We start from the raw sequence: 17,866 nt of genomic DNA, 5'->3' as shown, positions 1-17,866 counted from the left end.
ACGAGATGAGCTAGCCGGGAAACCAGACTAGTACAGTTGGCTTGAAGTGTTCTGTAATACTAAGTGCAGCTCGCTGCTAGTATCTGTACAATTTCATTGCTTAATCCCTAAAATTGTAACGAGTCTTCGAAGAAAAGAAAGAAGCAGCATAGCAGACATATTTATATCAGGCACAGTTTCTTCCTTCAAAAAATTGCTGTCAATCTCATGTCTAATAGCAGGTTCAGACGTGAAATGCCTGCCATGCACCAGTGCCTTTTTGTGCACAGCAAAATGCTTTGCATTATTGTGAACTGTGAGACTACAGAAGCTTGGCCAGAACTCAGCAATGTAAATAGCTAATTGAATGGTTAGAAGGAGCTTGGCAAGTAAATAACGCATTGCATACTGTATCGCATGATAAAAATGGCTAGTGTATACAGCACTGTGTAGAGAATTGAAGAAAGAAACGGAATTGAAAATGTGTTGGTGTTCTCCTGGCCATTGTGATAGTGCGGATCACTGATGTGCAGCCAGCCTTGTGTTTAAAAATTGCACTTTACAGGCGACAAGGTGCATTCACCCCAACGTAGCCACTGCAGAAACAACTTTGGTGATAATCATTATACATACATGAGCAAAAGACGGTGGGAGTAACTGCTTAAAAATGGTATTGCATCATATGAGCATGCATGTTCAGGAAAGTGGATTAGTTTCTCTATTTAGCAGGTGAATATATAATTTGTTCTGGGTGCAAACGGGTGTATTGTTAATGAGTGCTTGGCAAGTGAAACGTGGTTTGTTCAGCACGTATAGAAGACTGCAGATTGCTCATACTGCATCAGTGTCATCGCCCTCAGGCTATCTTTAATTCCACTGCAGGATGGCGGATTGTTACAGGATGCTTATATAAATGCCGTTTGCGAGGGCAAATCAGAAAGTCTTTGCCCCTATCTTTTATTAGCCAAAATAAAGTACATACAGGTAATTACATTTACAGGTAAGGAAACGTACCTTACACTATTTTTCCACATAGTCCCCAACCATTTCAGACATTTGTCCCATCGGAGCACTAAATTTGAGATGCCCCTGTGGTAGATTTCGTCCGGCAGGCTGTGGTACCACCGTCGGAGTGATGTCTTGGCTTCATCGTTGCGCATGAATCCCTGTCCTGCCAGGAACTTCTTCAGCGGACTTCTCAAAGCGAGACACCTTTCTCCTTACGCGGGCTGATTTCCCTATGAATTTCGATGGCCGTTTGTCCCTTGCTCCATAGAAAATGAATCACACTTCATCGCTTGTACGCAATAGACGTGTGAAGCACAACAGTCATCTTCACAACTGTCGGCAGCACCATGCCATATAGCCACCGGCAGATAAATCCGGGCTGGTCCAAGAAAGGTCCACCGCCATGAATGGATATGTTGATTTCGCATTTAGTACAACCGTAATTTGGCTAAAAAAGGGGGGGGGGGGCGCAGAGACTCTGATTTTGCCTCGTAGATTACTGGTTGTCCATAGAAGAAGGAAAACACTGAAATAAAGAAAAACCAGCATTTCAGCAAAATCTTGTTTTCACTGACGGGACAAGTGTTTGCATAGACAGACTTTGCAGGCTTTGTACACTAGATGCTATCATAGCTCCATATACAATTGATTTGAAGGCTCATGTAATAAAATAGTCGGTGAAATGGGGTCACATCTACATTTGACATCTTATTTGGTGGTGAGAAATGTGAAGGTTTGTTCTGATTTCATCAAACTGTTATTTTGGTATGTTCATTGGTATTTTTTCTTCTTTTCTTTCTTTTTTCATGTTTCAGGTCGGCTCTATCGGCATTGTTTTAGTGGGAATTATTTGTATCCACTGCATGCACATATTGGTGAAATGCAACCACATACTGTCCAAAAAGTGAGTTCTAATCGCTATGTTTTCTGGCCATTTCAAAACTTTACACCTGCAGCCACTTGTTGGGTGCATGTGGTCTCAAACTTGATTTACTTTCCTGTTCCTTTTCAGGGCTGGGTGTAGAACATTAGACTTTGCTGGGGTGGTACAGTACTCCTTCAGGTTTGGACCACGCTGCCTACGACGGTTTGCCAACGGTGCGAGGTCAGTCCGTAATATAGATTACTTCGTCTGTATTTGTACCATCAGCATGAATTGAAATCCGAACAAAAGAAGAAAAAAAGGCTGTATGAGGACACTTGTCATGTGTAATTACATCAGAGCGCGGCATGCAATCACTATGTGAATGGTTCCTAAGCGTGATGTAGTTCCACACAAATGTTAAGAAGCCTAAGTTGACCCTTTTCGTATGGAAGAAGAGCTGAGCCTGTCAAGCACGAACTTGCAAAAAAGGTTAACCATGTACTCGTCCAATGCTGTTTTATTTTTAGTGTAGCCTTCAAAACAATCTGAGCTCGTCTGCTGCTCTGGGGTATTGTTGTAAAAAACGCCAGATAATGCAAGGGAGCCTGCTGAAGTGTGAAATTGTGAACCTAGACTTTTTTTGTTTTGTTGTTGTTTTTCAAAGTGGCATCCTTTGTGGTAGGAGTTAATGTTTCAAGTCATGAATGCAAGGAAACAAAAAGAGGTGATATGGAGAGCTGAGCTTCTTTGAGTGAGCAATTTTGCAATACAGTGCATTGAGTTGAAAAGTGTAAATGAGGAAAGCCAGAATGTGCAGTTAAACCCACTTTCGTTACGATGTAAAATTATTATTATTTTTCTAATAAACTTTGTCTTTCTGACAAGCTTTTAATTTAGCCTTGCTTTCTATGAGCAACAAAATCATATGCAAGGAACCAAAATTCTGTTTTATTGCATGTTCTTTTCATTTCCTTGCTGTCCTTAAAGGGTTCAACCGCAGTTACAGATGTAGACAAATCTTGGAACACAAAACAGTCTAGTTGTTTTTGTCTTTTCAGGTTTGAATTAATGCTAATAGTACATCACGTAAATCATGGCGCATGAGACAAGGGACGACCACAGCAATAAGTGATTTACCTGTGATACTAAGACTGACTGCTGAGCAAGTTGGTATGAATTCATGGTGGAAAAATGGCTCGAAGATTAAGGCATGGACTTGTATCATTCAGTCTCTTCTAATGCCCATTTCTTTATTTTTGCTCTGTTTTTGTACCATGAAATCGACCATCATGCAAAACCACTAGCCTAAATTTCCATTTTAGTGCACATACAAACTTTGAAGCTTGGGAAAAGTGGCTGATGCTTGCTGTCTTCAGTACAGTACATCTTGTTAATGGATTGGATGTTATTGGGCAGTAGTATTATGTTTGACTCTAGATTCTGGAAGCTATGCTTTAAGAGGAACATCCCAATGTTCACACTGTTTAGAAGCATAAGAGAAAGAGCTTCCATGTGTAAAACAGACATCAAACTATAGAATTGTTGTACAAATTAGTACATACATTAAAATTATCATTATAGAAGAGCATTTTGCAGATGCTTTGAGAGTGCTCTTGTAAAAACCAGATGATAAAAAGCAATGGGTATGAGCAAAGGTTCCATGCCCCCTGTAGTGTAGAGAGCTGGCTGGGTATAAGAGGCTAGAGCACATTCTAAGAGATGAGAAATGAATGTGGCTGATGTGAGGAGATGGCAGTTGGAGAAAACTGCGAGATTATTTTTACCCCCACTGCATACACGCTGACAGGGATGATAATGCTGTTAGTCATGGAGGTATTAATATTTCCATTATCCTACATTGCAGAGCAACTGTGAACTGTTTTCTACTGCTGACCCAGTTTGGATTTTGCTGCGTCTACTTTGTATTTGTTGCAACTAGTCTGAAAGAGGTGAGTGATGGTGTATTAGTCGTATGATAGGATTACCTAAATACTGGCATTAGGGTTGATGATTAAGGTTTATGTCGTAAATGCTTAGTGGACAGGTAGCCCTGCATGGTTTGTATAGGAGATGCTACGGCAAGCAACTGGTGCATTCAGTAAAGCTATTGTTGAGTAAGATGAAGCGACTTTAGAAGCACAAAATATGATGACTAGCTAAAATACGTAGAGAGAATAAGGTTAGCAAGCTTTGATATGATGCATGTGGTCTTTGTGTACTCCTCTTTTATCTCATGAAGACATGCCTTGCTAGTTTGCTGAGGATATAAAGAAGAAAAGAAGTGAACTCGTAGTATGGTCTAATTGAGGACTGGTGCATGTACAGTCGACCAAAAAAGTTTACGGACCACGGGGTCTCAGAAAATGCTAAATATACGAGCTGCCTTTAAAAGTAGCCAGTAAAACCGTACATCACAATGTTGTTTGCGTATACCAGTAAAGGCTGGAAATGGGAATACGAGGCTGCATTTGGAGGCTGCGGAGATATTCCACTTTTTGTCAGGTCTCTTGGTCCGTAAACTTTTTTGGTCGACTGTACCTGCTTGAGTGTGAAAGGTGAATAGGGGACTGTACTAGGAAGGGAGGCAATAACCAATTCTTCCATTTAATACTTGGTGGCAGAATTCAGATTTACTTGTCCGCTTCTGTGGCGGTGATACGGCGAGATCATTTCTGCAATGATGTTGCAGTGTCAGATTCATGCTCATTCAAGCCAGGATACATATTAGAGCGCAGCTCTTAAGCACCCGTTCCTGCAGCGAGCGTTGGCGTAACCGAGCGAACGAGTGCTGCAAAAAATGAAAGCGAACACAGAGCGCAGCCGGAGATGAAAGAAAGGCAATAGTGCAAGGAGGGTGCAGCGGAACCATGAGGCAGAAAGCAGAGGAGGAGCGGAGGGGAGATGGCCTGCGCTTGCGCTAAGTTGCTGACGGCCTAGGCATCCAAAGTCATGTGGGCAATCTCATCGTCGCTTCTGAGGGGGGGCCAGGGTGCTGTGAGGTGAAGAGGGCTACGCTCGTCCACGGCGTCAACTGCTGAGGTCAGTCCTCGGTACAAGCGCGTTTCAAGTGGATCACTGCTCCTGCAAGAGCGATGGCGAGCGGCTACAAGTAATGCTCGATATGACGCTCCCTTGGGTGTTGTCACCGCTGACACTGGTGGCATGGCTTCCCCGTGACGAAGGACCACTCTCGTCGTTGGCGGAACGGAAGCGTAAAAGCATAGTGCCATGCAAGGAAGGCTGTGCAGTGACAATCGCTACAGTGTGGCATCAGAGTAGTGCGCACTGTCTGTATCGAAACAAAGCGCTGTATGAGCGGAGGTCTGTCTGCGGCGGCTGCTGTGAATTGTACCCATGCGTCACCCATGTGCTGCCTCTCGCGATTCTCAATTAGGGAGGCAGATGCACCACACTTCACTCTGCTTGGAACGTGCTGCACGAGACAAATTGTCTACGCCAGCCAACATATCACTAAATGAACACACATACAGGGCTGCACTCAAATTTTGCATTAGGGACTATCATAATCGTCATTGATTTTTTTTATTCAGCTTGCCCTTATGTGTGCGATTTTGCCATCCACTATTTGTTTATTTAGTAGCCATGTCTTTATGTCAAATGAGCTCTTTATGTCCATAAAAGGTGTGCTATTGGGGGCTTGTCGCTGCCTGTCGTATTGGTGCTGTCAGTGCTGCTGTCATCATTTACCTCACTTACGCTTGTTCTTTTTTATTTTTCTTCTTGCTTATGTTTCTATTTCTTGCGTATTTCTACATTTTGTGTGTAGTGTTCCAGCTGGTAGTTTGCACATGTTTGTGCCACTTCGTTACTGTGCAAGACTTTGTGTGGGTCATTGCAGTGCAACAATTTTCCAAGATGTTTGACCGACTAGCCCAAAGTCGAGCTACCCTAATTTAAGCCAGCTGCCCATGAGGCGAAGTTAAAGTATTGCAACATTACTGAGTGCTGCGTCAATATGCCAAAGATAACGCTTGTCGTTGCTAACTTAAAGAAAAACAGGGCGCGAGATAAGTTGAGAAGGGTTTAGTTGCATTGACTTCACACTTTCCTGCACATCCGCATGTACGCTCATGGCCATTGCTTGATAGAGCTTTAGGATTTCAGCATCATTTCATGGCGTTGCACAGAGGAGTTGAAGTGGAGAGCACTTGGTGAACAAATATGATAGTTTAGTGGAATAACAGGGTAACTGTGTTCGTAATGGGCAAATCAGGAAGACGTTTCAGCATGCTGTTGACTTGTGTATCCCCGTGACTTCTGCACATGAAATAAGTTAGCTCCTTGGAAAACCCAGATGTACCAGGTCAAGCTTGCTGCAAAGCATTTGGAGTAATCCCTTGGCTATTGTCATTCCTGTTTTATGCAGAAGCCGACAAACAAAGACACCAAGGAAAACATAGGGGAAATTACTTGTACTTACTAATGAAGTCAAGGAAAATGATAAATTAATAGAAAGGAAAGTGGATGAAAGAACAACTGGTCATTACGCGTAATGCGAACACAGAATCGTTCCCCACTTCCGGCAAGTTGTTTTTTCATCCACTTTCATGGCCACTAATTTATCATTTTCTTTAATTTAACTAGTAAATACAAGTAATTTCTCCTATGTTTTCCTTGGTGTCTTTGTTTGTTGGCTTCTCATGATATGATTAATAAAAATCGGGCCCCTCAGTTAACTCCCTTTCTTCGCATTCTGTTTTATGCAGGTGCTTCATGGTCAAGGCATTGAGATGAGCGTGTATGTCTACCTGGCCATCCTGCTGCCTGCCATGGTTCTGTACAACTTCATTCGGAGCCTTCGAATGCTGTCTGTGGCATCCACAATTGCTAACCTGCTGCAGATCACAGGAATGGTGCTCATCTTCTACAACCTGCTCCAGGACATGCCGAGCATCAGCGAGCGGCCCTTACACTTGGGTGTGAGCCGCCTGCCCCTGTACTTTGGCACCGTCATCTATGCCTTTGAGGGCATAGGCATTGTGAGTAGCATAGCATCATACTAAACTGTGCGTTGTGTTCGGAGCATTTAAATTTTTTTCTTTTTACGGTGAAACTAGTTAAAGAAAAGAAATAGACAAAGAAAGTAGTGCACTGTGGGATTTGAAATCATAACACTGCAGGTCACAGCATTATGCTCATAACCACTGAATCACAGTCACAGTTTGTTTGGTTAACACCGTGCATTTTGTTTCAGGTGCTGCCTTTGGAAAACGAAATGAAAAGCCCTCAGGACTTCGGAGGTGTGTCTGGTGTGCTGAACACGGGCATGGTCATCGTGGTGTGCTTGTACACAGCTATCGGCTTCTTTGGTTACCTAAAGTATGGCGAACATGTTGCTGGAAGCATCACCCTCAATTTCCCACCTACACCGTAAGTGCTTCTGTAAGGGTGTGACAACATTTCGAAAACTTGTACAATCAAGCCTCACTATAACAGTCCCAGCCCGCACAAAAATACCTTCACTATATATAATATTCGTTACATGTTTATTTATTGGCGAGGAAACACATTAAATTTACTTCATTATGTCCAATAACTCATTATATCTGTATTCATTATATCAACGCTTGACTGTACCTAACAGTGACCTTGAGTTTTTGGTTAATGCATAAGTGTTTGCAGAATACAAGGTTACTGGGTAGGCGCACAGCAGCAGATTGCCGGTAGAAGATGCCGGTATTGACATCTTGTGACACAGAGTTTAATCACAGAGCACTCATAGCTAACAATGTCGGCCTACCATATTCTGCTTAAAGAGAAAGGCAGGAGGGAGCTGCACTTCAAGGCCGAAAATTGGCCCAAAACTTGTATTTTCAGTTAGGACATCTTTGCTTTTCCGAGACCCTTCATTTCCATAAGATTCATTCCATAAGGTTCTCAGACCCTTCATTTCCCTAAGATTCATTCCATAAGGTCCCGAGACCATTCATTTCCATGCGATTTTTCAAGTTTTCTCCTAATAAAGATGCCTTGAAATGTTTTCCTTGATTTCTGAAAACAATTTTGACACACTTGTAATTTTGGAGAGAAAATAGCTTCTGTTCTATTTTAGCTATCATAATAATTTTTTTTTTGCCTAAAGGATAAATGCATGAAATGTGTGCTAAGCCCAATGATAGTGTAATATTTTTAGGCAGAATTTTTTTGTGATTCATGTTTTCACATGTCAAGATGTCATTCTTTCTTCAGGCAACTTTTATGGGCTCTAACCATCATTCAGATTGAATTAGGATGCTGGTTTATACCATGTGGGGAGGGGGCGGCGCACCAGGCACATTACCCCACCCCCTTTCTCACTGGGTCAAGTGCATGAAAACAGAAGGGTTTTTCTGTCTTTATGACAGTTAGTTTCTTTGTGTTATTGTCAGCTGGCTAATCTGCACAACAGACAGAAGTGAGGACCACAAACCACTAGACTATACATGGTAGCACCCTGTGTGCAGCCATGGGTTGGTCAGCATGGGTTGGTCAGCATGGATTGCTGCAGCATGGGTTGGTCACAGTCGGCGCTGATGGCAATGAGCAGGCGCCTTTTCACTGCCAGGTTCAGTGTCATTTGCTGCCCCAGTCGTAGGTTCTCAAATCAAGAGGCCCACGGAAGTTCACGCAACACCTCCCCCCTCCTCCCTCCCTTGCCCTCCATTTTGTGTCCACATGCCGTCTGTGTAAATGCGTCTGCAGCCGTGTGGTCAGCACACCAGTCACATGACATTTTCAAGCCCACCATGTAAATCCAAAGTTAGTCTTGAAATGGGTCGGTCAAAGCTTTGAGAAGAAGGGCATTTGGGGGAACAAGGGCTGCCAAACAGTGGTTTGCTAAGATATTGGTCGTGAACAACAGTCATCCCATGCATTCGCTTTCATTGGCTAAGTGGTTTGTTGGTTTTCTGAATGTCGTGCAACCGCTGCGAATAGATCTGCATCAATTCTACACTAAACTTTAACTTTAGTTCACGACGCTCAAAGACGCAGCATCGATTACGCATAATAGACACTGTAAGGTATGCTGTTACTACTAACCAAAACTATTTTATTCATGAGTGGAAACCACACCCAGCGAACCAAATAGTCACGCAATGTAATCTACAGCGAACAGTTTGAATGCTTCTCAAAGTATAACAGCACAACTTCTACCATAGCAGAACAGTACCCACGCAGTTGTGATTGTTGGGTATGTTTCATTGCTCCTAAACCACAGCTTAGAATTAAAGGAGAATAGTGCTGTAAGGTCACATTAGTGAATGGAATTTTCAGAAATACGCAATTGATCTCTGAGGCTGATTGTAGGCACAAACATGCGTGCACATTGCACTGCATTCTCCATCCACCTCAATGCCAACAGAAAGTCTGGCCATGCTGACTTAAACCATATCAGTACGTTTCACAGGATCGTTTTCCATGCAGAAGACACAACGTCACACTAATTAGACCGTGCGAGCACAAGAACAAACACCAGAAACCAGTGCTGAGCGTATACTTGATGTACAAGACAGAGTGCACATTCATGCCGACTGCTGATAGATGGCGCCAGTGCGTATGCAATATGATGGCACCCATGAAAAAACGGTGTATATGTAACTCAATTTGAGAAGCCCACAGGTCAGCTTCTGGAATCTTGCCTCGTGTATATCTTCTTCCTGGGCATAGCCACAGCAGGTGGTGAATGTGTGCTTTTAGACTTAGGAACAGGACACTTTGGACAGTTTACGGGCAGTTTTGAGCAGAAAGGGGCACAACTGGCTACAATACCGTCGGCACTTTTATGCACTCATTCCTTGAAGCGCCAGATATGTTGCACAAAAGAGCTGTCAGTGCTGTGATGTTCTTGTGAGCGAAGATGGGCCTCAAGAGGTGATGCTAATATCCTCTTTTCCTCATTTGCATGCTTTCAGGTTGAACGAAGTGATCCGGCTCATATTTGCAGTCTCCATCTTTCTCTCATACGCTCTGCAAATGTATGTGCCCGTCCAAATCATCTGGCCTTCCATAGTAAAGCGGTTTTCCCTTGACCAAGGAAAGCATTCACCACGGGTCGTGATGGTCTTCGAATTCCTGCTACGCACTGCTCTGGTTACCATGACCTGTACGTATTCAGGGCTGATTTCTTGTTGCTGTTTTACTGTTATTTTCCACGTGGTGGCTTGTACTATGTGGTATTGTAGGCTTACGTTTACTATGTAGGAGCATGGTGTAGGCTCCTATATACAGTAGAACCTCGTTCATACATTTTGGGAAAAAAAAAATTAGACAAAACGTACTAACTGGGAAACGCACGATCCGACGTAACAAAAAAAATTTGACAAACTCATCTATTGACATCTACGTAATGTGAAACCTCGTGCAAAACGATGTGCATCGAGCTGGTGGTGCTCCGGCGGCACGAGCAGCGTTTTATTTTTCTCCTGTTGCATGGTGTTTTTAGGAAGTGACAAGAAACTGAAACGGAATCGAGCTGGTGGGTGCCGCTGGATGCCACCGAAGTGAAATGTGATGCCCACATCGCGCCGCCTGCAACAGGGAATGGTGGTGCGTTTAGATTAGCACCTACTAAACGCGTGCAGTATACTACCAATAACACTATGCACCATGTGCTGTAAAACAGATAATTGAAGATGCTTATTGCAGTAGGTTTGGGGGCGATAGCTGTGAATGCAGCATGTGACAACCTGTGTGGAGATTTGCTGGTACAGCAAAACCTTGTTGATTTGACCCTGGTTAATTCAGAACGTCAGATAATTGGAACTTGCCCTTTGTGCCCAGCAGGCATATGCATTATTTAATGCAATGAAACTCTCGTTAATTCGGACGTATTTGGCTGCACCTCGGTCAATTCGGACAACTCTCGGAGCTCAGCAAATGCGAAGTGGCACAAATGTGTGATGCAAAGGAGCAAGAACGACGTTAACGTCCACTGAAACAAAGCGGCGGAGTTCGCATTGCCATAGTTGCCATAGTCATCATTGGAAATCACATGTGAATGACAGCAACACCAGAACTAGAGTGTACTAGACTATGGCCAAGTGGGCCGAATGGCACTCTCTCGCTGAGGCGCTGCGTGTGGGAAAATTTTGCGAGGGCGCCGCGAGCGAATTAGATTGGGGCGGAGACGCGCTTTGCTGCATATTAAACATTATTTTGCTGCGGGTCCTGAGACTGATTGCACGCTTGCACTCTTATAATAGTGCTTTATTTCCACTGCAAGTAAACATATTTGAGGCATTGGTTATTCAACATGACGTCTTCAATTTTGCTGTCAAGTCTGTCGTCTACTAGCGAGCGCGCGTGCGGACGCTGGCAGGCGCCCAGTTTTTTCGCAAGAACTCCTTTCAGTAAAATTTTTTATGGTTTTATTGTTTTGGTGTGCCCGCTACTCCTGTCAGCCGGTATAAATTGTAGTTTTAGCCTGGTAAACTGCTATTTCTAACATTGTTTTCTAAAAGTAACACATTATTTTTGCCACAGAAGCCGCCTATCTGCAACATGAAGCTACGTACGGAAATTTTATTGCTATCGTGTCATTTCACATGCGCTTCTTGTTAATGGAATATTGATCAGGGACAATGATCAAGGAAAACAATATCGTAGTGAAATAAACCAGGTTTATTAACGCCGTGGCACGAAGAGATGCAGATGACCAGTGCATCTAGGTAAATATAAGGGTACATAGACATATATATCCACAACATGTACGTAAGAGAATAATTACCAAATATTCTAAATGCACTGATTGAAAAAGTGAAATCTCCCGACCGGAATAAGCGCGTTTCTTTGAAAAGGTGCACCAGCCCCAGGTGAACCAATTGACTTCCTGAGAAAAGGAATCAAGGCAATTATTGGATGTTAGTATGAAATGAAGGAGACATTAAGACTGTGTTAGGGCTACCTAAATATTTATTAGCAAATACTATTTTGCATCTAGAAGCAAGAATTCCTTTTCTTTTAACTCTGTTTCGTGTGCTTGCTGTAGAAACATTTTAAAGGTGTACAATTCAATAATAAGACGTTGCTAAAGAGTGTTCATTTCTCAGCCTAGTGTGTTTCTTTATGTATATTGGCCTCGGATCCATACACCTCAAGTTAGTTTTCTACAAGCTCTTCTCGATCCGTTGAACGATAGGATCAGAGAGGTAAAGCCCATTTGTGGTGGCGAAAGTTCTCTTAACCTACATTTCGACAATATTTTTCCAAGTACAGTTGAACCTTGCAATAATGAGATCAGCAGGGAATGCCAAAAAATTTGTGTTCGCGAGAATTTTGTTGTTGCATAATGAGACAGCACAGATAGGCAATGCCTCGCAGAACAAAAATTTGCTATCGAAATTCCGTTAGCCTACTTTGGCAAGCTTGCTCGAGGATATAGGACCACATTGGCGACAGTACAAAGTGCGCCGCATCTGTCGATCAGCAGAGGCAGCACTGCCCTGGAGCAGTGTTCTTGGTCAATTGCTTTCCGAGATGTGATCACTTTTGCGAGATTTTGCGGAACTCGGCACCGGATGCAGAGCAACAGCGCTCCATGCATGCAGAAGCATTTATCCAGCACACGCTGTCACCCATAGGCACGGACGCTTCTGGTGCCGAGTGTGAGAGTGATCGTATCTCGTATACCCGAACGGAGTCGACCGAGATTGTGGCCCCATAGCGCAAAGTTACGTCCGGCGCCGAATCCTCACGCGATGCCTGTCGGGTGGCAAGAGCGTTCTTAAAGCAAGGAATGCATACTCCCGGACGATCACACAATCATGGCCCAATGCGTGGTACTCCGTGCTGCGACCGCCATCTCAAGCGCCATAAGCAATTCCAAGTCGGTGAGACATGTATTTTCTTGTTGTTAGTGCATTTTTCTCGCTACGCACCGCATTAGGTGTGCAAAAACCGCCATGACATATCGGTATCAACATGTGTGCCGCTTCAAATGGGCATCAATGAACAAGATGGCAGCGATTACGTGTTTCTGGCGTATCGCTTCCGATCCGGTCACTTCCGGTGCTTGGTTGTTTTTGTAAACAAAAATGGTGGCACCCACACAAGCATAATGTAGTGGTATATTACACAATTTTAGTGAAAAGAAATAGCACTTGAGCGCATTTTGGAGCCTGATAGTCTTGCGCAACTAGGTAATATGCGGGGTTGCATTCCGGCAAAATTAATTGATGCGGCATTGTAGTATAGCAACATTTCGTTGCCGAGAGGTACTGAATGCATTGAATCCCATGGGTGTTCGCCGGGGATACGAAAATATTTCGTTGCCACGGGGTTTCGTTATTGCGAGTTTCGACTGTAATGTTAAGTGCTATCCTACAGGATTATTTAATAAAATCACAAACAATTGTAGTCATAGCGATTGATGCCACGCAGAAACAAGAAAAATGTGGTATTGGTATATTCAGCCCTATTCTCGATTGGTCATTTTCCTTGCAGCTTCCAGACTTCGTACCAGTATTTCTTGCAGAATTTTTAGCAGTAGTACTGGCCCTTCCTAAATTAAGCCCAACAGCTCATGTAGTTATTGTTATTGACTCTCTGTCCTTGTGTACTTAGTACCTAAGGAATCTCAGGTTCTGTGAGTGTTTAAGTCCTTAGTACCTCAACACTTCACTAATGTCCATTTAGACTGGGTACCTGGGCATACAGGCCTAGTTCTAAATGAAATGGCTGATTCATTGGCAAAAGCTTCAGTAGCTGGCCCAGCCATTCAAATTCTCTTTACATCAGCCTTGATCATAGCTGCAAGATTTCAGAGGTAAATGATGTTGTGAGAATTCACTGTGCCATCTACAACGAATTCCTCTGATTTTAAACACTTGTACCCCTGAAAAAGCACTGTATGCCAATCGAGGAAAATTGCAGTTACTATTAGTAGACTTTGCTGTCGCATACCTTCTTTAAACCTTTATTTATACAGGGCTGGTCTGGCACCCTCACCGATTTGTCATACGTGTAGGGAAGGTGAAACCATAGAATATTTTTTAAATTTCTTGGCAATGATTTATTAGCTTAAGAAAACGAACCTTAGAAACACCACTCCGTCTTCTTGGATTAGATCTAGCTGTTCAAAATGTACTATCTTTGGGTGCCTCTACACTTGGGAAAGTGACGGGAAGGTTAGCACTGCCATCCAAGATTTTCTTTTACGATCAATAAGATTTTAACTCTGAATACAAAATTTTGAGCCTTTCCTTTCACCCAAATTGAATTTTAATTGTTTTATTTGTATGGTTGTCGTGTAACTTTTCATTTTCATAAAATCATGCAGGCTCTCCAATCTCTATCTTTCAGTTCTATCTTACCTATTATAAAATTGTGTCCTCGATCTTGTACTTTGACTTTCCTGGTTCTTGGCCAATCCCCCAGAGTGGGTACGTGCAAGTATATCCTAAGGATCTACATCTACCTTTGGGCAGTGGCCCATGACATTGCTTTCATTTACAGTGCAGCATATGCAGTTCAACCTCATTCATATGTTTTTGAAAAAAAAAATTACACGAGAGAAAACGTACCAACTGTGAAAATGTACGATCCAAAGTCGTTAAAAAACTTGACAGACTCTACTGTAGTAGAAGGCTATAGAATGCAAAGCATTGTGCAAATCTTTGCAGCACGAGATGTTGACGCCCACCGAGCTGGTGGGGCCTGAGCAGCCTGAGAGGTGTGATGTCATTATTGCAGCTGTGGCAAACTTGCATTTCTGCTACTTGAATTCGGCTATGTCAGATGTTTCAGCTTCCTTGACCGGCGCATTTCGGCAGGAAGTTTCGACGTACCCCCTCGGCACAAAGCTTTGTGGCATGAGATGCCGATACGCGTCAAGCTGATCAGGCCTAAGTAAACCGAAGTGCACATTGTCGTTTTGCTATTGCTTAGTGTTTTAAGAAATGAAATTGAGTTGGTTGGTGACACGGAATGCGATGCCTGTAATGAAAAAAAATATGAAATTGAGTTGGTTGGCAACGTTGGAATATGATGCTTGCGATGCCGCCAGAGCGAAACATGATGCTCACTTCTTGCCACATGCAGCAGAAAAGTGTGGCGAGTTTGTGTTATCGATTATGAAAAGCGTGCAGGTTTTCCAACGGCCCCATACACTGTGAAAAAGATAGGTGAAGATGGTTATCACAATAGGGTTCGCGGCGATAGCCATGCATATGGCGTGCAGAAGAAGGTTTGCTGGTACCAGATTAAGAAACCGAGTGCATGGCGAAGTTTTTGCGTGAGATGGGCAGGCGAGTATTGCAGGGATGATGCTTTGATAGGCAACTACAGTTCTTGTTGCACGTGCCTCGTGCCTTGTTTACACAGGATCAAGCGGCCAGCAAATGTATCAGACAGTCACAGTTTGGCAATGTACCGAACGGTAATGCTGAAAGGTTGTGTTTTCCGGGAATGTCATCATCATCAGCAGCAGCCTATTTTATGTCCACTGCAGGACGAAGGCCCCTCCTTGCGGTCTCCAGTTACCCCTGTCCTGCACCAACCGATTCCAACTAGCACCCGCAAATTTCCTAATTTTGTCGCATCATCTAGTCTTCTGCCGTCCTCTACTGTGCTTCCCTTCTCTTGGTACCCATTCTGTCACCCTAATGGTCCAACGGTTATCTAATCTGCACATTACATGGCCTGCCCAGCGCCATTTTTTTCTCTTAATGTCTATTAGAATATCGTCTATACCCGTTTGCTCTCTGATCCAAACTGCTCTCTTTCTGTCTCTTAAAGTTATGCCTAGCATTCTTCGTTCCATCACTCTTCACACGGTCCTTAATTTGTTCTCAAGCTTCTTTGTCAGTCTCCAAGTCTCTGCCCTGTATGTCAGCACCGGTAGAATGCACTGATTGTGTACTTTCCTTTTCAATGATAACGGTAAGCTCCCGGTCAGGAGCTCATGATGTCTGCCATATGCGATCCAACCCATTTTTATTCTTCTGTGAATTTCCTTCTCATGGTCAGGGTTCCCTGTGATTAGTTGACCTAGGTAAACGCACTCCTTCACAAACTCTAGAGGCTGACTTGCGATCTTGAACTCTTGTTCCCTTGCCCAGTTATTTATCATTATTGTTGTCTTATTGATCTTCTTTGTCTATTAATCTTCATCATATTAATCTTCAACCCCACTCTTACACTCTCCCTGTTAAGGTCCTCAATCATTTGTTGTAACTCGTCCGCAGTGTTGCTAAATAGAACAATGTCATCGGCAAACTGAAAGTTGCTGAGGTATTCGCCGTCGATCCTTACTCCTAAACCTTCCCAGTTTAATAGCTTGAATACTTCTTTCAAGCACGCAGTGAATAACATTGGAAAAATTGTCTCCTTGTCTGATCCCTTTCTTTATGGTATCTTCCTACTTTTCTTATGTAGAATGAAGGTGACCGTGGAATCTCTGTAGATATTTTCCAGGGTATTTACGTAAGCGGTCTGTACTCCTTGATTATGCAATGCCTCTATGACTGCTGGTATCTCTACTGAATCAAATGCTTTTTCATAATCTATGAAAGCCATAAAGAGAGGCTTATTGTACTGTGCGGATTTCTCGATAACCCGATTAATGACATTGATGTGATCCATTGTAGTGTATCCGTTCCTGAAGCCAGCCTATTCCCTTGATCCAGTGTTGCCCTTATTCTATTGGAGATTATTTTGGTAAATATTTTATATAATACCGGGAGTAAGCTAATGGGCCTATAATTTTTCAGTTCTTTAACGTTTCCCTTTTTGTGGATTAGTATAATGTTTGCATTCTTCCAGTTTGCTGGGATCCTTGCATTCGATAGACATTTCGTACAGAGAGCCGCCAGTTTTCCTAGCATTATGTCTCCTCCATCTTTGTTTAAATCGACTGTTAGTCCATCCTCTCCTGCCGCTTTTCCCCATTGCCTTGCAAGGCCCTTGTGACCTCATCTCTAGTTATAGGAGGAGTTTCTGTATCCTGTTCAATATTGGTTTGAATAGAGTACTACTGAGTCCTCTGGGTACTGCACAGGTCAGTATAGAATTGTTCCGCTGCTTTTATTATACCTTCAAGATTGCTAGGTCTGGGAATGCACGAACCATTAAAAAAGAAGCGTAATTGTATTGGGTCATTCTTTGTTCTCAATAGCGAACATTGCCGCCAGGAGATTCTAAGTAACGGGATAATATGGGCAAGGTTCTACTGCAGAGTTTTCTTTTTTGGCACAGCATTTTACAGCAATTTAGGTTTTTTTCTTACTATGTGATGTATGGGTGTTGAACATAACCAAAATTAACCATCCAGGTTAACCATCCAGGTTGGTGCAAAGGTGCATCATGATGGTTTTAGGCAAAGAGCCGTCTACATAGAATAGATTAAGGTCACTGCATTCAAAGTGCATGTACACTGCCACTGGCATGGTGCCAGAATTGTCTTCATTGCCTTTCTGCTGTACCTTGGGCACAAGGCAACCTTGAGCAGAATGCCAAAGCCAGCTGCATTCTGCACAATTTTGCCAGCATGTACTTTTGAGGGACGGAGCTCCTACACCAAGCTACGTAGTGTAGAATATTTTTTCTCACTTTCCCCCTCTTACATATCAAAAGTTAAGCTGTTTGCTCATGGTAAAAGAGAACTGAGAGGATGAAATTAGCCATCAAAGAAAATGACAGTCAGCAATTCCTGAGTCATTGAACTACATATTACTGCAACAGCTGGCTCTTGCTGCGGAGGGCACTATTCTCAAATATGATATCTCTGCAGTGTACAAGTCATCTTTATCCACTACAGTAAATTACCTGTTTTCGCTTCCGAAATACAAGTACAACACCACAATTCAGAGCATTGCATAGTGCCAAAAGCTTTGCTCAAGTTATCTAGTGCGCAAATATTGCACAATAGCCCAGTGGATTGTGCTATCAGCTCCTAAGTTCGCATTGCCAGGAATGAGTTTTTAATCTTGGTGGTGATAGTGGCAGGCAATTTTGCTTAAAAACCTAGGCGCTTATTGGGCGATTATGACACATGTTGACGGTGCATGTAACACGTAA

At 43.0% G+C, this 17,866-nt stretch overlaps 2 protein-coding genes across 6 annotated transcripts in view; one reads left to right on the top strand and one right to left on the bottom strand.

Annotated features, from left to right (window-relative positions):
- LOC135900635 (proton-coupled amino acid transporter 1-like) overlaps positions 1–17,866 on the top strand; it is an 83,116-nt gene that overhangs the window by 60,278 nt on the left and 4,972 nt on the right. For all 4 annotated transcript variants that reach the window (XM_065430119.1, XM_065430118.1, XM_065430117.1 and 1 more), the window contains exons 4-9: positions 1,803–1,891; positions 2,000–2,092; positions 3,717–3,801; positions 6,580–6,852; positions 7,068–7,243; positions 9,766–9,956. In XM_065430119.1, the coding sequence (XP_065286191.1) occupies positions 1,803–1,891; positions 2,000–2,092; positions 3,717–3,801; positions 6,580–6,852; positions 7,068–7,243; positions 9,766–9,956 (907 nt within the window). The remainder of the gene's footprint in view (positions 1–1,802; positions 1,892–1,999; positions 2,093–3,716; positions 3,802–6,579; positions 6,853–7,067; positions 7,244–9,765; positions 9,957–17,866) is intronic.
- The window catches only part of LOC135900637 (uncharacterized), a 38,131-nt gene continuing 20,715 nt past the window's right edge, over positions 451–17,866 (bottom strand). For both annotated transcript variants that reach the window (XR_011512767.1, XR_011512769.1), the window contains exon 13: positions 451–1,513. The gene's annotated coding sequence lies outside the window, so the exon portion shown is untranslated. The remainder of the gene's footprint in view (positions 1,514–17,866) is intronic.

The sequence above is a fragment of the Dermacentor albipictus genome, chromosome 3 (genome assembly GCF_038994185.2).
Source record: "Dermacentor albipictus isolate Rhodes 1998 colony chromosome 3, USDA_Dalb.pri_finalv2, whole genome shotgun sequence".
NCBI lineage: Eukaryota > Metazoa > Arthropoda > Arachnida > Ixodida > Ixodidae > Dermacentor > Dermacentor albipictus.
Note: the sequence above shows the minus strand (reverse complement) of the source record. Positions and strands in the feature narration are given on the sequence as shown.